Source organism: Solea senegalensis, linkage group LG17 (assembly GCF_019176455.1).
Source record: "Solea senegalensis isolate Sse05_10M linkage group LG17, IFAPA_SoseM_1, whole genome shotgun sequence".
NCBI classification, from domain to species: Eukaryota; Metazoa; Chordata; class Actinopteri; order Pleuronectiformes; family Soleidae; genus Solea; species Solea senegalensis.
This window is the reverse complement of record NC_058037.1, coordinates 8247044-8269268: the sequence shown is the minus strand read 5'-3', so window position 1 is coordinate 8269268 and position 22225 is coordinate 8247044. Positions and strand designations below refer to the sequence as shown.

General features: G+C 39.9%; 1 protein-coding gene across 2 annotated transcripts in view; it reads left to right on the top strand.

The window, feature by feature from the left end:
- The window catches only part of LOC122784094 (A-kinase anchor protein 7-like), a 30993-nt gene extending 10081 nt beyond the window's left edge, over positions 1 to 20912 (top strand). For both annotated transcript variants that reach the window (XM_044049179.1, XM_044049178.1), the window contains exon 10: positions 17706 to 20912. In XM_044049179.1, the coding sequence (XP_043905114.1) occupies positions 17706 to 17926 (221 nt within the window). In that variant the 3' untranslated portion in view covers positions 17927 to 20912. The remainder of the gene's footprint in view (positions 1 to 17705) is intronic.
- Positions 20913 to 22225: the final 1313 nt, after the last annotated feature.

The following is a 22225-nucleotide window of genomic DNA, read 5'->3' as shown; positions in this document are numbered from 1 at the left end:
TTAATACTGCAGCCTCTGCCATGACTCGTTTGTGCTCACAGTATTAAACATCACACCCACAGCTTTCCATTCAGAGACGTATGTATATTTAAAGACATCGATATAGAGAAGCCCCTAGACACAAATGCACAGCACTCAAAAAGCACATGCTCGTGGACAGATAATGGTGGATTGTTGCTCTGTGACCTTTTGGTATTTTGTTGAGATAAGGTCTGTTGTGCTATCTGGCTTTTTCCAATAAAATGACTCATTGGCCATGCTCATTTTCTAGTCACCAGCCACAAGCGTGTGCCAGGTGATGCAAATTGCTAATTTGCATTTAAGTGGGCTAATTCCTTTCCACAAAAACACTGAATCAGGAGCCTGCAACATCTGAAGGACCAGGGTTGGAGGGCTTTGTTGAACACTAATCAGGGATAATTAATGCCTGAAATGTGAAAAGTAGCCTCTATTTATTGAAGTAAAGTTTGTTGTTTATTTGCCTACAGAGGCCACAACTATAGAAAGACCTGCTCAGTTTTTAGTCTTAATAAACATCTAATGATAATTGTGTTATTTCCAAGCATGACAGACATTTTCCTCATGACAGTGGAAATTGGATCAAAAATGAATAATACAAAAAAATGATTCAGTTATTAAAAAACACTTATTTTTGTCGTTTGACTCAACCGCTCGTTGCCATAATCCTGATTTTATGGCAGCTGTGACTGTTTTGTTCTACATTTTAAGGTGGGGATGTAAAAAAATGGGTAAAAACAAACCCTTTGAACATTTAGTGTTTTGAATACCAGCTGTTCTCGCTTTCAGTATTCATGAGAACATACAGACAGAGAGACCGACATACACCTCTCTTCTAATTCTCTAGAGTGAGAGAGCATCTGAATTTCCAATTTGATGGATAGAGCATCTGAATAAGGTCTTTGTTGTAACTGAATATCCATCACAGACCACAGATTATTGGCAAGGTCTGCATAATGACGGCACCATAGCAATCTAACAAGACTGAGGCTCAAATGGTTTCTTGATTTTATAGTTTTGCACTGAAATGGTAATCCAATCGCCAGAAAGTTATTCCTGGATACAAATTAGAAATCCTTCATTAAATGTGCTTTGCAACAAAGGATTCTCTCCCCCAGTAGTTCTGGTGAGCCTGATGCAGATTGCCTCGTTATATCACAAACCTGCCATTATGTTTACCATGAAATTGCAGGAAACCGTGGAACCATTTGAAAAAAAAAAATATACCCTAACGTCAGTGTCAACAAAGTACTGGAAAATTGCTACAGAGAATGAGTACAGGTTGGAATCTAAATCAGGATTAAGTGCAGCAAACGGGCATCTGGCAATTAGTACAAATATAATAGTGACTGAATAGATTAATAGGAGATTAAACAACAATACTGATGGACTTTTATGGGGAAACAAAGAAGAACCAGGAATTGGGAATTGTTAAACAGAAGCAAAAGCAGATGAGTACACTTTGTGTGATATCAAAGGTGAGGTAAAGGTGCTAAAAAGAAGTCAGATGGTGTCATAAGGGATGGAGTTGATCCTTAATGTCTTCTGACAGGTGTAATCAGTGAACTGTATCCTACAGAAGTACTTTCAACTCTGTGTTTCTGTGACAAACTGGTCATCTCTAAATATTCTGAACACAGCACCTTCAAAAAGCAAGCAGTTGTATCAAGACCTTTGACTTGAAAACATTTCAGGCAGAAGGCAGAAATGCTTTAAAAACCTAAACAGTGCAGATGAGCAAATAATTATATCATAGTCGTTTTGTTAATTAGAGCGTGAATGAATGCTGCCCGAGCATGAGCACATGTGAAATTGCTGCTTTACATTAAGTTCACCAAAGTGATTTGACACAGTAAGCTGGTGACCAGCGTCAATGAACTTAACAAAGCCTGTTGTGTTCAACGTGTGCTTTCAGTGACAAGACGCGCAAGAGCGTTAAACGTGACTGGGCTTTAATTATTCATAAAAGTGTCATTGTCCCCTTGTTATTTCTAGCTCTAGTCGCGTTCTTTATGTACTTCAGTGAATAATAACTGACACAGTGTGAGATGACCTTGAGCTAAACAAAGTCACTGCTGTTCACAGCTTTTTCTTTATCTCTCCCTCTCTGCACTGCTAGTCTGAGAATCTTTTAACATGGCATCTTAAAGAGCACATATATGCAGATATTAAGGTTTGTATTTTTATCTGAGGTCACTACTTGGAAAGGTTTTCATGTTTAAATGATGAAAAACCTAGCACATGTAGGAACACTCACGCCCATTAACCATAAACGGACTCAGAACGGACTCAGCCAAACATTAGTTAACGCTCCTATTGTCATAATGACACACCAGGTTAGAGAGATCCATTTTGACACAATTTGTGAGTTGCAGTTTCATTTAAATGAAATAGCTTCTGTTCAGTGCCGTCTCTGTAAAACATTTCAAGTGGAAACACTAGCATCCCAGGCATGTCGCACATAAGCTCGACATGGCTTCGTTTTGCACCTCATGGTTTCTCTTTATGCATGTGCTTGTTAATTTGTTTGCACGTAATTATTCAAACTGTAAGCCATATCGCCATGCCTGTGTTATCTGCAGCATGCAGTCGTCTCCTCTTTGTGTGCATAACCCGTCTCGTGATGAAGCACTGAGGGACCGTGCGCCAACCTTCAGCTAAACTAAGTCAACACTGTGCAACAGTGTTTTCTTTTGCCGTCTTAATCTCACTGCCATAGAAAAAGCACATTTAAAAAGGTTGATCACAAATTTAGAGATGATGTGGTTTGTTGAAACGATGATGTGGTTTGTTTCACATTACCGTTGTCTGAGCGGAGAAGGAATAAGATAACCTGCCCACAACAGCTGCTGTATATTTGTATCTTCAGTGTCTAAACGGACCAAGCAACCACTTTTACCGTTTACATGCATTCTACCATGTAGCATCCTGCTGCATAAGTTATTTAAAGCTAGTGCATGTGAACACGAGCTGGTTCCTGCTGGTGTTACTTCATATGAGTTATCACCGATTGGTCTATGCACTCTGAATGCTGTTTTCAGAGTGTTTTTCTGCAGTTTCAACAGTGACACACCTTTTTTCTTGTCAATATATTTCAACATCTAAATATTTATAAATACTGGATGTATGTAGATTATCATGGTTGTGGTTATATGCCAATAATTATTCAGACATTTACTAATAACTTACTAAAAAAACACAATATTTACATTCATACATGGGTATGTTGTGTGATGAGGAGTTTGTGCATGTCTAATGTAGCAGCTGTGAACTAAATACTGCTCGGGGTCCACTGGGGGTATTTTTGCTCTTCATACTTCATATCTCCCCTTGTTTGTAATCCCTCTGTAATCCTGCTGAGTAGACATGTGTTTTTCACTACCCCCCTTAGTCAATGTTTGCACATAGAGCCACTAAAGAGCCTCACTGAAACTGGTTGCAATTCATTGTACTGCTCAAGGACTCATCGACAGAGCTGATGAAGGGGATGATGAAAGGGCTTGAACCAAGGCCTTCTGTTTAAAAAGCAGGGCCACTAATCACCCTGGTTTCCACATCCTCACACCGACTTTTGTTTTGTTTGGGTTTTACTCTTACGTCTGCTTTCAGTGCAGCATCCAATTTGCTTTTATGTAGGTATAATAAATGCACGGTCTGTAATCTCCGCCATTGTCGGTTTCTCAATCAAAACAATAAGAAAGGACCTACAGTAGTTGTGAAGCCATGTGGCATCATGGGAATTGTGGTCTGGGTAGAGCTTTGGTGGCAGAACTCAAAGCAAATGGCAATAAATATTCATTATCCATTACTGACAAATAATGTACACACACACACACAGTGGTCTGCAAATGTGATGATCTGCCAATATTACCTTAGCTCCACCACTCTTAAAAAAAACGTATTGGTGCAAAAGGCTGATGATCTGTTGTGGCTCTCTATAGATGGTATAGATCAGTTATCAAATTATCTTTTTCCATCAATAGAGAATAATTGTAAATGCAAAAGTAGATTGAAGTCCAGCACAAGTGAAGTATAAACGAGGAAATCATGCTGCCGAACTACACTGACTATGAGTGCTCATTCAAGATCATTATGTCGGAGTGCTACGCAGAACTGTATATTACCGCAAAACTGCTCAGCTTGTCTTATGATGCAATGACTCAGGCAATACTGCTAATATATCGCAGTGGAATAAAGTATCAACTGAAGTACGGTAATACATAATGAGACAGCTAATGTAGGAATACTGTGGATTGATTTATGGCCACAAGAAATGACTGAGTCACTAGTTTATTTGCTCGCAATGCTGTGCTCTTCCAGTTTGTATTCAGGTTACTAAACAAACAAGGTTTCAACAAGCAAAATGCATGTAATAAATAATTTACCTTACTTTGCAAGGTCAGAGACAAGACCATAGTTTCCCTTCGACCAATTGATTTGACACAGACCAGCAATAGAGGATGTCTGTCTGCAAAAAAGAATCCCTTTCCATGTTAATGGAGAGATGAAGGTGAAGAGTTTTCGGTTGGATCGCCAGCCAGTGCCAGCTTTTCACTATGAGAAAATTACCCGCTGGACATTGATTTAGACCTCAATACGCTAGAGAATAAGTAGCTGCCACTACTTATCGCTACGGCCAATACTTCAGTCTTTATTCCTTTATAAACAAGCAGTGAAGGACTCCTTGTAATGTAATGCAGCTTGTGATAGCTCCACTCATGTTCTTGTCCACCTAACCTGGACTGAGTTTTCCATGATTCGACTGTAGCTCTGAACAGACGAACTAAACACATGGCTCTAGGGAAGGTCTTTCTGTTACATATTCAACCAAACATTTTAGTATAAAAACATCTGATATTTTTGTTCTTAAATAGTTAGCTTAAGGCCTTGGCTGCAGACAGTCCTTATGTAACAGGTGAAACATAAGAAATAATGGCCTGAACTCAATGGGCTGCATCAGGTCAGGTTTAGTTCAAGCTGTACTGTATATCCAAGCTCTACCTCGTGATCTATTATTCATTACATTTGCAGCATTTTTTGAAGGACTGCAGCATACAAGATATGATTTGAGAAATATTGGAAACTGCTGATAATTGAATCTTCTTTCATGTATACATGTCTGTCTTTATGCCTGACCATTAACTGTAATTCATGCTTGACCTTTGCATAGATCTACTTTTAACAATAGGGTTTCATAGATTCTTTTTAGTATTATTATTTTTAAAAGATATTGGTTCCCTTAGTAACTTACCAATATCATTGAAGTTCTCATAAATAACAGGCCACCGGCTATTCAACAACCATTACTCAAGCTACAGTGACAAGTGTAGGTGGAGCCTTTGTCCCCTGTCTCCTCCCCCCTCCACACATACACACATGCACGCTCAAACAGGGTAGTGTCTCCCATCTCCTCACATATATTGCTCCCTGTAACTATAGACTTTCCACACTCTTACACATGCTCATTCTCATATTCTTAAACGCAAAACCCACCCTTACTCTTGTGTCTGCATCTGCCGACACACAAACACACACATGTTCTTTTTGTCTCCTGCACGCACATGCACATTGCACACACTCCAGCTCTTCCATTCTCTTTTTTCTCCCTCCCTCTCCCACTCTTTTCCCCTCTCCTTCTGTCCCTCTCTGATACACTCTACATTCACTCACCCCTCCTCCCTGTGTCAGTGCAAAGTAGAGCGAGAGCAAGGAGCCACTCGTTCTTTTTTTTTTCCCATCGTCTCCTGCCTTGCTCCGTCTTCACCGGGGCTGAACAGAGGGAAAGGGAGGGTTTTCTTTGGTTGCCTCCATCCTCATTGAGTCCATCAGTCCTTCGAGGTGGGAGGAAGAGTGACACGGAAGAGAAAAATCCGAGGAGATAAGGAGTGGGGAAGACTGGAAGGTAGCAGGACTCTGGCTCAATCTGTCTGTCTTAGAACAAGGGGAAAGGGGAAAAGAGGGGAAACACAGAGAGAGGGGAACAGGACGAGAGGGAAGGAGGCGCCATGGGTCAGCTGTGCTGCTTCCCTTTCTCCCAAGCCGAGGAGAAAATCAGTAAGTGTCTCCTGCTCCCGTCTCCATGTGTGGGTGTGTGTTGTAGGAAAGACTGTGTGCATGTAGAGCGGGACCATAATCTACTCAGTGTGTGTGTCATTTTGTGTCAGCTGTCTGTGTGTATGTGGTAACATCCATGAATGTATCTGACTAAGAGGTGGCCAACGAGTACATGTGTGCAAGAAAGTGTGACCATGCACTTTGCTTTGTGTGCAGTCTAGTATTGTATAATGATCTAGTGTAGCCTCTACAACAGTAGAAGTAAGTATGTATATCTTTAATCTCATACTGATAAGATCTGGTTGATACCTCCAGCTAAAATATAAAGGTTCTTTGTGGAGTATCAACACAAAAGTTATGTTTATTCAGTTGGATTGATTTGCTTCCTTACAAAATGACTACAAAGCGCATATATAGTTACTATAAGCCTTTGCATAATTTACATATTTGTCAGTTTGCAGTTTTCTTCGACTGCCCCCTTGATTTGTTGCAGTGCATCTTTATGCCCCGCCGCCTCCAACTGTCAGGTAGAGGAATGACATTAACCACACACCTCGTAAAATGTGTGACTTTGTAATCGGTACTAACAAAACTAGAGACACTAGAGTCCAACTATTTGTCCACGAGAGGATTACTCGTGGACAAATGTCAAACAATGGTGCTGAGCATTTTGTTGCATTTTCAGTGTCTGAATGACAGTGTGATGAAGTAGATATGGGCTAAGTTTATATTAGTAGCATACTTGTGTATGTTGAAGAACTGGATCATCTGTTATTGTAAGTTATTTTGTTATGGCTTCACTGGATGATCTAACAGCTTAAGAATCCCCTTCAGTTATTTCTCTGTCTTATATTTACAATCTGCAATGTCCCCACTGGAAAAATGGTTTGTTAACAAACCATCTGTCAAGTCACAAAATTCTACTCTATGTACACGTGTTAAAGTTAGACCATGCAGAAAACTGCTTTTTTTTACACTCAGCATTTTTAGCATTCTGCACTGTAAACATGACTGAAGGAAGAGTAAGTAAAACACATTTTGTTTAAGTAGAGAGTAGGGAGGTTATATTTTAAAAGACCACATGGCACAGATTAGCTCTCTGCAACCACAATATACTATAAAAGCGTTTTTTGAGCACCGATGTTAAACATCAGTGGCCTGGGGTACCAAAGTTAAAGGTTCCAAATTCCCATTGCTTACTGTTGATTGGACACTCTAGATGGACCCCTACATCCAGTGTACTCCCAGATAAATGGGAGGGTTGCGTCAGGCAGGGCTTCCGGCCAAAGACATTTCTACCAAATCAAATATGCGGATCATCTGCTCTGGCGACCCCAAGAGAGGGAGAAGCCGAATGAAGAAAAAGAGAAGTACAGATTAGAATAGCACTTTATCAATCTCCCAAGGGGGAAATCATTTCTGTTACAGTAGCAGAAGAAATGATAAATAAATAGACAGTCATTTGTTTTAAGCAGCACTTCATCTCTCATGGTTCTGTAGCAGCTGTAAGCAATGACTCAGGCAATACGTTTAATAAATTAAACAGACACATTTTGAAATGAAGAAATTAACTTGTACAAATTCAAAGAAGCCGCTCTACAAACCATGCCCTTAAATTTAGCAGCACAGTGTCATTAGCTGGTAGGTACTGGGTATGAAATGTGGAAATTAAAATTCATGCGTCATTCACTTGTAAAACATACCAAACAGTTGCACATAATATAGCTGTACGCTCCTTTTACTGGTAGCTGAAGTACTAACTTGTGAGAGAAAACTAAAATTCCAATATTTGTCCCATCTGTCTGCAGCGTCCCTGGTCACTACTGCAACTACATTAGGCCACGGCACGGGTTGACCTCGGGGGGAAAGGTCATCGCGTGACGTAAACAGACTTGACAGCAGATTGCTAATAAAAATATTTCACATACATCTTAAAAAGGGGAAATTTTTTTGGCATCATTGGCATTATGTTGGATTTCTTGTTTGTTCCAGTCCAAGAAATTAAAATTGATTTTATTAGGACATTTAAATTAATCGGCCACTCAAGCAGAGAAAGAGGCTCTTAAAAGAAAATGGTAAACTACACTAATAGTTTCATATTGATTTAGCTTCTAATTTGTTGGTTGCATTAATGTTTCAACAGAAGTAGAAAACATAATAAAGTGTGTGTGTGTGTGTGTGTGTGTGTACGAGCCGTGTATAAGGTCTTGATCATGCAGATGTCATAAATGCAGACTTTTACACTGGCTAAGATAGTGATGGTGGAAAATGTGTGCATGTGTTCTCTTTTGACGCACAAACAGAAATATTATACTGAGCTCTGTGTACACACATCACTGTGTGCTCCTCTTTTCTTGCATCTCTTTGTTTCTCTTCCTCCTGTGTTCTCCCCCAGTGCTCCTCGCTTTCTCTCTCTTTCGCTCTTTCTCTCTCTTTTGCTCAATCGCTCTCTCCACGCTTGCAGCTGCTCTGCTATAAACAGTCAAGCCACTGTGCCCTACTTCTGAGGAGGGAGAGAGAGATGGTAGGAGAAGGGGGAAGAACTGATGTGGGGAATGAAAGCTAATGAGGGGGAAAGGACAGGAATGGTCTTAGAGAGATATAATGATATTGAAACAAAGGCAGAGGCAGAGAAGTTTGCGTACTGAAGGTCACATGCATGTGTGTGTATCAACCATGGCTGATAGGTTGCAGTTTTTTTGTCCTCACTCAATCATTTAATCCATTTACGCATTCATCCATTATCTATGTTGATGATACTTTGATGGTCACAGGCAGAGCTGGAGTCGGTGGGTTGAGAGGCAGAGGTATCATGAACAGCTCATCAGATTATCACAGGGGCAACCTACAGAGACGAACAGTTTACTTCAAAAGGACCATACCCCAATCTGCATGTCTGTAGGCTGAGGGAGGAAGCTGGTTTACCTGGACAAAAGCCATGCACACATAGGAACATACAAATTCCACACAGATCGATACCCAGAACCTTCTTGCTATGTGAAACCAGTACTAACCACAAACAAGTGCGGACATGTAAGTGATGCCAAGAGGCAGATGCATGTAAGTCCTTGTGATGCTTTGCTCTGAACAGGATGAAAATGATGTTGTAATTTACACTTCCAGACCCCTACAGAAACAACACTCATGTTTAGTCACAGCAGCTGATAGAGCTGATAGAGTCAAGTCATGGCTTGTTATGTTGTTGTAAGTTACCAAACAGACCAGGCTGTTATTTCTTGTGTTAGGACACCAGGCTGTAGAACGGAAAGATGTCAAAGCAAAGTGTAGCATGAGTTTTCTCCTGTTGTCCGTTGTCCACTCAAAGGGCCGGTCAGTCTTTTTGATCTGCGGTGAGGCAGCATTGACGGGGAGACACGCCTGTCCAGCTGCAAGGATTTTTAAATGGCCATGTGTGATCTGAATCACACATGGCGGTGTCCTCTCTAACCTCCAGATTTCATTAACTGTTCATACATTTTTGACATTTCCTGCCAACTAAATGGCACTAAATTGCAAACCAGAACCAAATATATTGTAGTTATTTTGTTCTGTTATGAAGCTACAAAGTCTTGTCACTGCTTCACTGCTGCTCTTTGAGAGGCAATGATTGTTTGTCTTGTTAGGGCTTAGCTATGAAAGTTTATACTTCGCACAAACACTAAATGCATAATTGCTGTAAATGTTTTTACCTTTATCACATTCACAAGAGGTGACTAAATTAACTTTCAAAGATCTCAATTATTTTTTGCTGTAAAGCAGTCGTTACTTTTGTGCTGATATTTGTGACAAATGGCACCACTGCGTTGGTTTTGTTTTTATTTGTAGAGTCAGATAAAGGCAGCATCCTCTTCACGGGGGGTCGCAGATGGCCTGGCAGAAGTAACTGCGAGGAGGCTCCGCCTCTGGTCGGTCGCTGCATGAACTGTTCATTCACAGGAACTCTATAGCAACAGAACAGCTACGACTGTTCTTTTCTGTTCTTAATGTGTGTCAAGGTCAATCAAAAAATAAAGAAGCTAACACTGAGTTATGTGGTTGGATTTATGAGCCTCTCACAAAGCAGAGTGATGCACAAAGAAAGAGAGAGTGTGCGCTGGTGCAGACAGCAGAGACCACATGTGAGGAAGGAGGGGAGAAAGATGAGGAGAGCAGGGCGGAGGATTAACAAGCCACAGAGGGGCAGAGAGAGGGGAAGAATTGCATGCAGCACTGATAATTTACACTGTTTCTTCTCCCATTCATATCTCTCAGCCAAGTTTTCCTCTCGCTGCCAAGTGACTCTGTGTTAACTCTCTCTCACTCACTCACTTTTGTATGAGTCTGACAGCCAACGACAACTCAGCGTTGCTGGTTCACTGAGCGGAGAGAGAGTCATCCCCGAAATACTGACGCGACTGCTTTTTGCATCAAGTCAAGTTTTGACACTGAGGAGGAAGAAACAGCTGGGTTTAAATCACAACACACATACTCTGATGCTTCACCAGGGAATAAGGGACCAAGGTTTTGCTCTTACAAGGCAAATGGAAACAGCTCAGAGTCTGCTTTCTGAAGGAACAATCAATTAGAGGTGTTTACTTCAATTTTTTTCTCTCCCTCTGTTTGACTGTGCTGAGAACAAACTGGATCACAGGCCGTGTCTGTTTGCCCAAACACAGTTCAAGTTTGAGATATCCATTCAACACATCTTCTCTGCAGACACGTGTTTAGCTTCGCCTCTGGAAACGTTGCACCAGTTAAAAGACAAATGTTCCTGTAGGAATTAAAATGATTTATCATAATAGATCTGGGTCCACATCCAGACCGCAGTCCGACTATTAGTGACCTGGGACGTATGCGATTTAAACCCCATTCCCAATCCCTATTTATTCTCAATAAATCAAGTCATTCTTACTCTATCACTTTGGAGATAAGAGTGTGAGAGATTTGAAGGCATTCCCTGACTCATTTGAAGAAATTTATCAGCCATGAAATTGTCAATAAGAGGATTCTCACACTTCTGAACACCGCTGATGTCACAAGGCAGAGTGAGTCAGAAATGTGATTAGTTGGTGTTATTGCTGAATTCTCTGAAATGCAGGCAAGTCAGGCCACATGTTAGGGAAAGCTGTAAAAACATGTGATAGAGCTGCAGAATTATGCCTCCTAGCATCCTCTTGCAGTATTTTGCCTGATATTTTGTGTTTTAGATGTGTTAACTGGACCTGGGAGCAGTGTTATTATTGAAGTTATGGGGTTGGCTCCTGCCAACGACCATGTGATGTGCATGCTGGGCCCTGCAACATCTCTGAGGCTAAGAATAACAGCGCTGGTTTATTGATCTTACACTCTACCTCCAGCCAATTGTTTAATTTACTGGATTCATCTTCATTGAGTTTGTGTCAGCACAAACGTTATGTTGTTAATCAGCATGTTTAAGGAAAGCATTTGTTTTGCAGTCTCCATGGCACTGAATAATAATAACCCATCAACAGTAGGTCACATACAGACTGTAATAAAGTGTAAATTGAAAGTTGTTGTGAGAGATGTAGCGAGTTGTGTCAGATTCTGTGGTATTTCCTGAGGAAACCACTTTACCATCAGGGCTCTAGCCCCACCTTTCCCTACAGCCTCGACTCTACTGTATGTACTCCGACTGTCCGTAATTTATTCGTATTACAAGGTCTGTCCTTCCTCATTTCCCCCTCGTCTCCTCCTCTCCCTCCCAACCCTGTACTCAAATGCACCCATTCCGTTCTCTCCTCTTGCTTTGCTTTTTCCATTCTCATTCACTTCTTTTTCAAGGAGATCCTTGCCCACAAATATCCCCACCCTCGTCTTCCTCATGTCACGTACTGTTGTCTTCCCCCTCCTCCTCCTCTTCTTCTGCCCATTACATTCCTACTTTCACCAGATATGCTGCAATTAATGTGAGCTCAGATCTGCTATAAAGGTTTCAGGAAATCAGTTGATATCAGTCGTAGCAGCAGAGAGTCCCTTTGATATTCTCTTAGATGGATACATTAAAGCTGTAGTGCATAACTGTTGGGGATTTTTGTTGTTAATGTTATTATCTGGTGATGTAACATTATTTGTGTGTCAAAGTAATACTGTCATACCTGACATACTCCTGCATGTGTGTGTATACGGTGCAGGGGAAACATGTATTTTTGCTTTACAACTGAGATCTTTTGTGGAGTAGAATTCACTTCTGAAACTTTCCATGGGCTCTTTGTTTGTGTCTTCACTCGTTCTCCAATGGCAGACACATTATCACAATTAAAATGTTTCGTACCATCAATAATTATTGCAATTAAACATTTTTAAAGATTGTTTCCTCCTGCCGTGACAGAAAACAACAAACACAAAAATGTCTCAGCGACAAAACATTTAAGCAATTTAGTAATTATGTGTTTTTGTGCCTTTACAGTTGTAGTGCTGCTGGAGCTGAACTTTAGAAAAGTCCATCATGGAAAGTACAAAGAAGTGAAAGCTCACCAAAGATTTTTGGCAGAGAATGTCAGCTCTGATCCAACATTAAAGTGGAGTCTGAGTTATTGAGAGGAAGACGTTGATACGCAACAAGATAAATAGATGTGTAATAAAGTTTGAAGTCATCATGTTAAAACGGTTCTTGCGCAGCACAAATTGAAGTGCAGGCACTGTAAATACTGGCTGAACAGTTTCTTCTGTTTTGGATGTGGAATAATGTAGGGTATTTATGTCGTGAGTGTGTTGTGAAAATCGAGTGGAAACAAGACGGAGAGGGCATCAGAATGAACATGAATGGTGTCATTTGACTATCATTACTCTATGAAATCAGTTTTAATATCATACTGACAAGTTTTATTTTCTTTATTATTTAAACCCCAGTTGAGGTATTTCGTGCTGGAAGGACAATTTGTGAGAGCAATGTAAAGAATTAGAGCAATATCCTGGATTAATCTCATCATGCTATATGAGATTAGAATAACATGGATATAGTATCGGTCCAGATGATCATTTCCACGTTAAGCTGTCCTCATTACTACTAACCAATTATAGAACCAGATTGGCTTTGGTTTGCTACTAAGAGCTTAAGTGTGGCTGTTTATGATTAACAATCACAATGAAAGAGGCAGAGACTGTTGAATGTAACGTACGCTGACTGAAAAAAGATCTGTGCTTTGTACTCCGACACCTTCAAATCTCTTCTTTGTTCAGAGTTTTCTCAGTGGTTATAATATTTAAACTGACAGCTTTTTTTTTTGTTTCATTAAACATCTACAGCTAAAGCTTGTAAAGAATAAAACATGTTCATGCACAGAGAAAGACTTCCGAAATGATGACGGGTAAGAGGTCTTAAGACACGACAGTGAATCGATGACGGTATAGAATTGAGCTACAAAGAGAAAGATGAATGGTGAAATGGACCCAGAGGAAAGGGTTAAAAAAAAAACCCCAGAGAGACCAGAGAGTAAAACGTTCCAAAAAAGAGAAGGAATTTGGTGCAGCCTCCTGTGTTGAAAAGTTGAAGTGGTTCTCATCTTGTCACCATGACAACGCTGCCAGCACAAGAGGTAAAGCAAGACGGTGGAAAAGAAATATTTAGATAGCAAAAGAGGTTATGAAAATGAAGGAGGTGAGGAGAGGAGGAAGAGGCACAATGGTAGATATGGAGGGAGTATAGAAGAGTGGTAGATAAAGAAAGTGATGAGTGTGATGGTGAGAATGGGAGCTTTGGTCTATTTTACTGTGTGAGAAAGTGTTGAGAAGATACTTTTGAACCTGCAGTCTGTGTGTGTGAACCGCAGATAAAATGTGAGAAGAATAGCCTTGTGTCTTTAAACCCTGTTGCTGTGGAATTGGTGACAGTGAGAGAGGCTTAACGCTGTGAGCAGATGAAAGCTTTCTCACAAATGTTGCCACACAGCAAACATATTTCCTGGATGTTAATGAAGACAACAGGAACTGATCTGATTTAAAAAAAAGGAGATGAAGTGAGGGATTTGTTCTCCATATGCCATTAATCTCCCCACAGTTTACAATCGAAGTGCTGCCTCATCTGAAACACACACACACACACAGCAGTTTTTTTAAATAAAAAATCTTCCTGTACCTTATTTTTTCACTCAGCTGAGTCTTGTAGTTTTTGACAGTATGAGTCAGTGGATTTTCATAACCGTATTAGTGCATCCATTTTAGTTATCATGTTGCCAACGGGTAGAAACCAATCCTTTTAAAATCACTCTCGCCCAGCACAAAAAACCCCCATCTCCCTTGTGTTAACAGACAAAGAGGCTTTTAATGATTGTGTTGTTGTGTTAGTCTGTGAGATTCACAAGACACTGAATCAGGTGCTATCGCTATTAGATATTTGTTGCTTGTGCTTGTTTTGCAGATGTGAGCCCACTTAATGCCAAACACTAAAGTATTTATTCAGTTACAGAGTTTCATTGGATACCTCATCTACATCTGAGCCTTGAGCAATCATATTCCCCGTGAGTGATGATGTGATCACTTTAAGCAACGCCTGAATTACCTTTTGATCATATTGTTAATACATCACAATAAAAATGTTTTCTTACAATTATCACCTCCATGTGTGATCAGAGTGATATTTTTAAAATCCCATGTTTACATTTCTACTGATCTCCAACCTTGGAACATTCCATAAATCACACAGAGAAAGCACTCATTTTTTAGTAATGAACTTTAATCAATACTTTCAGCTAATGCCGCATTACTCATCTGGAGTCATTTCAGGTACCCTTTCAGTTCTAACTTGGTTAACCAGAGGCTGCCACTGTCTGTATGTCTGGTAAATGGCAGCAGAGCAGGAAACGATTTAAATTGACTGTCCATTAATTGCACTGCCTGGATGCATGGCCTTGTGTTAGCGAGCCAGTGCTCTTCCCCTGCTGTTGTTTCCTTAAACATTGCAGTCATCTGTGCCTAATCCTGTACTGTTTGAGATCCACGATCTCCTCAATACCTTTTATGGTAAAGTAGATCCATTAGCCTTTCACATGTTTCAGTTCTTGCATTACGGAGATTTTATTGCAGGCTATGTAATGACATCGTCCACCACACTATCTTTATTGGATCTTTATTGCATCACATTTTGTGTTGTTGAAAGAGACTTTTACTGCACTGACGTCGTCACACATCCTGACATGGTTACACTATGACTGACCGTCATGTAAGATATGATACAGTAAACAATTCATAGCTTTACATCACCTTGCATTAGAATATAGAGTGGTTACTGAGTTTATTAATGCTCCTTTATGTTAGTAATGAATGAATATTGAACTTCAGCTTGAAAAAGGCATCACAAGTCAAACTGCATAACACTGTATCCCACAGATGAAACTGACTCTGTATACTGTTGTTGATGTTTATGAGGATTGTTTCCTGAGGAGAAGAGTCCCACAGGTGTGACTACAGGCTGATTATTATTGGTCACAAAGACGAGGAGCCTGTCATCAGTAATGAGCTGCTTGAAGGTTTGTGCCTGCAAACAACAGAGTGGGCACGGGGAAAAAAAAACCTTGCAAAGCTTGTGTAATGATTTAAATCATGTGATCGTGATCCGTTCATTAGTGCCTGAAGCGCCAGTTTCAGTTACTCAGAAATAGCCAAGTGTATAAAAGGAGTCCCACACATTCATATCTCCAGTCACTTCAGTGTACTAGGAAAGTCTGATTTAGAATAAATTGAGTCTGCTGCCATCCTGAGTGTAAAAATACCTCACCAGACCGTGGTCATAGGTGTGAGTCTCTTAAACTGTCAGCCAGGCTGCAACTAATCAAATAGCACAGCAGTAAAAACTACAGTGCTTCTCTGTAAGCCTTGAGTTAGATGTATAACAGCAGAACATCTTGTTAGGACCAAACCAATTTAGCAGAAATAGAAGCTGATGTGGGCACACGGTGACCACAGCTGAATCAGTATTCATGTGCCTGCTGCTCTGTTGATTACTGGTTTCTGTTTGTCAAGCTGTTAGCAGAATGGCCTCAACAACAAAATCCATAGATGCATAATGCATGTCAACAGAAGGAGCTGGTGGTGATATGCTGTGGTAACAGTGACTGATTTATGACACTGGGCTGTGTGGTAGAACTCAACAGAAAAGGATGGAATCAAGTGCAAATTGGTAACTCATCATGGACTGAGCATAGCATTTATACACCCCATTTAAACTCACACCTAGAACCATCCAGCCTGGTTGTATACAGTATGTCATGGCTTATAGATGCTAGTTCCCAATATTAATACGTAACAGACAAATCACCAAACCTGACATATTTGTTCAAACTAGGTTATCATGTAAGTCAATTTGTGGGCAAATGACCATGTGGAGTTTGGCGTTTCTCCCAATGTGCCCATGTGCTCTTGCTGGGACTCCCCGAGAATAAGTGAAACATTGCACATCCACAGTGTCACAAGGATTTAATACAAATTAGCATTTCAGAAACGACAGTATTAAACACCACAGCATGTAAATAACAAATCAATATATTCATTTATGGATAAGATTCTGACCATTGTCTCACTACTGTCACTGTAATGAATAATAGAGTGGCACTCTGTTTTCAAATGTAAACAAACCTCTGGGCCCACTGGGACTGTGTGGTATAGAAGATAAGCTCTGGGATTTTATGTTTGGCCTCTGTAATCAAATGTTGAGGTGGTTATTATGTGTGTGTGTGTGTTTGAAAAGATGCTTGAGTGAGTTTCTATTATTCTTTATCTAAATGGCATAGTGCAGGCTGTCCATCTCACAGCGAGCCGGCCTGCTTGTCTTTCTCCATGAATTATTGACATCTGCCTTCTTACCTTAACTTTTTTCCCCCCCTTTTCATTTTTTATGAAACTGGCTTAAAGTATGTCTGATTTTCATCTGCAGTTTTTTTTCTATACCACATAAGGAAACTGCAGTGTGCAAAAAAAGCTTTTCCTGCTGAATCAAACACAGCAGGAGGTAGATTCAATTACATAATGCATATAGGTTTGACTCATCTGTTATCATCTGTTATCAACATTCGTATCATTTCTGTTGTCTGTCAGCCTTATGGTAACTTTCTGCTTTCATTTTGCACATAGTAGAATCAAAAATATGTCATTACTGTCTCATATGGTGGAGTAGAACACCAGCAAGTTACATTAACATCCATGGTAAATTTACAATTAAATGAACATTGAAATTGCATATTGTTTGAATTTTTAGAAATGAACCACAATTTCAAGACGATTACAAAATGAGTAAAGCCATTTCCTCAGCTATTAAACTGCTGAATGCTGGGTAGTTGATCAGTCCTTAATAATATTGGATATTTACTTTTTTGACATTGTTAATCGCTGATCCTTATTGTGCTTGATCACTGTTATACTTGTGTTTGTCGAATGTTTTCAATACGAGTCAATTCCAGGGGCAAACCACTTTATTATCATTCAAAGCTGTACTATTGATACAAATATTATAATTTATTACATAATAAAAATCTATCTCAGAACAGTAAGTTATTGATGAGGTGCTGAACATATCAGAGCATTTAGCAGCTACATACACAAGAAAAATAAGTGCTTAAAGAGCAAGTTCAGCATCCATTATGTTGTTTTGCATCAGTGAATTTTACAAAATTATATAATAAGCACTTTTGTGTTCAACCCAGGTGCGCGTCGCCGGTCTGAGCCAGACGAGGCGGAGCTACTGAGGGTCAGCAGGAAACTGGTGGAGGATGCCGTCAGTCGCGCTGTGCAACAATACAAACAGGAAACACTTCAAAATGGGGGCGGGGTTAATTCTGTGGCGGTGCAGCTCCCTGGAAACACTGAGGAAAATGCTGCAAAGACAGACACTACCGCTAACTTGACCACAGACAACAGGAAGTGACATCTAAAGACCGAGGTACACAGACTGATAGTCCAGCTGCCCACAGACCATTAGCCAGACCTGGCTAACCAGAAGAAGAGTCCGTGTTCTGGGCAGAAAACCCTGGACCAGCCAACCAGTCAGTTTGCTGACCAACTACACCAGCTAGCCAACTTCAACGGCTAGCCAGCCATGCTAGCTACCTGCCCACCTGACCAAGCTTGACACAGTGCTAAACAGAACATGGAGCCGAAGACCAGTGCCACTCGATGACTGTCTCAAAAGACAGGCTAGCTACGTCTGCTAGCTCACCAAACGTGGAGCAGATTCAAAGAAAAGGAAAGAAACGCAGACAAACAAAAGCAGCAGGACTTCCTGTTGAATTCTGAAAACTAAGTGTATTCCCATCACATTTGGTCAGAACACACCATGACGGTGAGGATGTTGTCCCTCCCTCTTCTGCTCGTCTGTGGGTCCATGTTAGCCAGAACACATTTGTGAAGCACTCCTTCTCTGCACATGTAGGGTTCACTGTGACCTCTCACTCACTAGAATGAAATGAATCATGTTTTGTGGACAGCTTGGTTTACTATCACCAAAATTTCTCTATCATGTCCCCCCCAACAAAAACCCTCCTTTCTCCTTCAGCAGATTATTTCAGGTAACGGAAATCATGCAGTTTAGAAATTCAATGACTGACGGTGTTGTGACTGGGCAAATTACGCAAACTTAAATGTGAAATATAGAGTCTCGTATTTAGGGCTGTCACTTTTCACTGATGCCGTCCTCTGCTGCTTCACTCAGGTGGAGCTAACCGATGCGGTAAAAGGTGAGTCAGCATTTTAATTTCTTACTATGGTGTAGAATCCAAAGTATGTTGCCACTTTTTAGGATGCTTTAGTATTTGGCCTGTCTGCATCCTACATTGTCACAGCAAAATGTTAGGTTAAGAAATTTTACTTCTAGTTTGTTTCACCCAATTTAGAACACATTAAAAGTGACAGCCCTAATTAGGAGTTTGGAACTTGTTCCATTACTGCATCGACTTCATTTTGTTGTAGGATTATGACTGTTTTTGTTTACAAACCATCCCGCAGATTTGTCTTCATTCTAAAGCGGTTTGTAGAAAATGGCTCCAGTTATGACCCAAGTATTTAAAAAATAAAATGTTCAGCTGAGACTACACGGAGACAATCATGAAGTTAAGGAAAAAAAAAAATAAAAAAATCAGCTCTTAACTTGAGCTGATTTTGACATGACTCCTGTTGGGTCCATTAACAACAGTCTGCTCATGAATCCGGTGTCCCTCAGTCAGTCAGTCAGTCATTCATTCATCTCCACTAATGTATTTACTTAATGGAGACACTATAGATACTCAAAATACTGCAACACTATGACAACACACTACAAGCTGCCAAGAATGTGTTTTACCCCATTAATGAGACTTTGTGCTTGTCTCAATAAAAAAAATAATAATAAAAAAAAGCCGTTACATTTATATGTGAAAGGCTATTATGGCTGTTGCTATTTGACACATACAATAATTTAATAGCCCCGCTTTGTGCCTGGTGATCACATATAAATGTAAATTCATTTCATTCACTCTCTGTATTGTCAGTTAAAGAGCATGCACATGATTTATTAGTTTTTCTTCTTCTTTTTTAATCCATTTATCAATAGTCTGAGTTTAAGCCTGGGCTCAGTGTTTACTTGGTATTTGTGCTAATCTGAGAGACTTTTATTCTCAGTGACAGCCAAACAGCCATTCAGATGGAAATGGCCACGCTGGAGGAAAGTTGAACTCCATCAGACAATCGCTGCTGTCAGCTGAATGATAATCCACCGTGATCTTAATTTCGCTGTCTTCCATCGATATGAGTGTGACCCCAAGAGCATTATCATTCCAAGCCATTCAGAAACACATACTGCCAACAACAATGTTTGGTTTTCAAAGGGGGGGGGCGGGGGCCTTCGACTGACAAGATGACGATGGCACAAGATAATGGTTATAAACATCTGACATTTTAACTATTGTATTTATTTGCTTTAGTTTTGCAGCAGAATCACTGTCAGAATTATTAAGTTCAAGTGAACAACTGAAAAAGATGTTTTATTTTGAATTCAGTTTGCATTTAAATGTTTAAAAAAAAAAAAAGCACAAACTTTAGATTTTGGGTTTTTTTTATTACCTAATTTTAAGAGAGCAGGTAGATGCTGTTAAATCAAACTGCCTCTGTTTAGAGTGGCCTTTAGTCACTAAAACTAATTGATGAAGATTTTTGTTGAAGTGTTGAAGGTGACAATGCACAGGTAACATTTTAGCCAACACGAGTAAATTGGTGATGATAAATGTTCAAATGTGGAAATTGATGGGGGAAAAAAGAAATCCACCTCGAGACAGAATTCATGTTATTTGTACTTTAAATCATAATTATGTTGCTGTGAAAAGAGTGACTCGGCTTGTCGGCTCAGATTTTGTGCCATATGAGGTTTATTTCCCTTTAGTTCAAACAGGCGTGAGGTGGAAAATGTTCTCTTATCCCTGTGAAATCCACTTCAGTCCTGTCATGGACTCACTGAAACATGAATAACACAAGAGAATTCTGTCTTAAGGTGGACGCTGAACGTTTTTGTTTTGATCTTATTATTGTCACCGGATCCTTAATCTCCTTAAAAATCCCCTTTAATCCACAAATTGTCCTGTTGATTTGTTTGTTTAATCTGTTCATCCGTTTGTGAGCGCGTGTGTGTGTGTGTGTGTGTGTGTGTTCACAAAGTGACTGTGGGATGCTGGATCAGAGCTTCCCCAGAGAAAGTCTCGTCACTATCAGTTATAAAAACACAGAGGCGAGTGTGAGAACGCCTCAACAAATTTGTCTTTTCTGTTTGTCTTTCCCTGTCAGTGTGTGTGTGTGCATGTGTGACTGCCTCGGTGTGTTTGTACTGTGTGTTTTATCATGTTCTGCCATATTTGAACAATAAAACAGGATATGAGATTCACAACCAATATCCTCCTCTCGGTCTCCTGATTACAGTCCACGTGTGTGTGTCCACAGAAATAAAGGTTACGTCACACACAAGGGTTTTGTCAAACAAAGTACACGACAGTGGTGACGTCTTCTTAAGAAAGGAACACAGTATTGGTGATAAATGTCATATCCTTTCTGAGGAAATAGCAGCAACTTAAAGAGATATATTACTGTTAGAGGTGGGTCAAAATATCGATTTGGCGATATATCGTCTATATCTGCACATTCAATGATTCACGTCTCTAAAAAATTATTTACACCAAAAATCAATAACATGGTTTACTTTATGTTAAATGACTAAAATGAAATGTCATAAATAGTAAAAATGTACACTGAGAGACACTTGAAATACCTAATACATAAACTTGGGGAATAATTTTACATAAATTGACCCCAAGGGTTAATGGTGTTAGTAAATTTGAGGATAACAGAAGGGTTAAAACCACAATTGAGATGTTTCTTTAACCTTCATTCAAGAGCAAAAACTGGTCCTAAAACATCGGGCATATAAGATAATAATTATCTATATCAACTGCCATAAAAAGGTATTAAATATGATAACATTTTTCGTCAATGTCCAGCCCTAAGTCAGGTTAGATGGATTTGGTGTAAGAGTAGAAAATGCACATTTAAAAGTCAATTAAAATCCTGGAAGCCCTTGCAATAAAAGTGTGGCTTAAGAAGGACCTTAAGTCATTACTGACTCCACTGACCTGGTGCTAAATAGAACAAAACCATCATTCATTTTCATTTCAAACACTTTGACAAGTCAGCCAAAATGGCTGCCACCAAAAATGGCCTATTTATGTACAAGGGGGGAATTCGACTTACGTTCTTACTGCAAAAAACACCGTCTTTTACTTGAAAAAAATGAATGAATAAATAAATAAATCTGTTGTTCCAGCACACTTACACTCAGCTGAGCTCTGACTCCTGCAAACACAGGTGATTTCACTTTGTCTGAGGTGTTACACTTGTCTGCATGTGTGTGTGTGCGTGCGTGCATGTGCAGACGAGTGTAACACCTCGAATGCCTCGACTCAGTCGGAATAACGTGTGTGCGAGTGCACGTGGGACTTGTGTCACTTGTCGCTGCCTCACACTATAAAAAGGACGGCGAGTTCGTGATCCCGCCGCAGTGACACAAAATGTCAGGGTAACACTTTACATCACAGTAACAACGTGGAAATTAATATTTAATACTGGGTTAAAATGAAGGTTAAACCATGTTATTTCTTATGCAGTTTCCAGTTCAGTAATAGTGTGATAATGAGGAGATAATATTTACAAA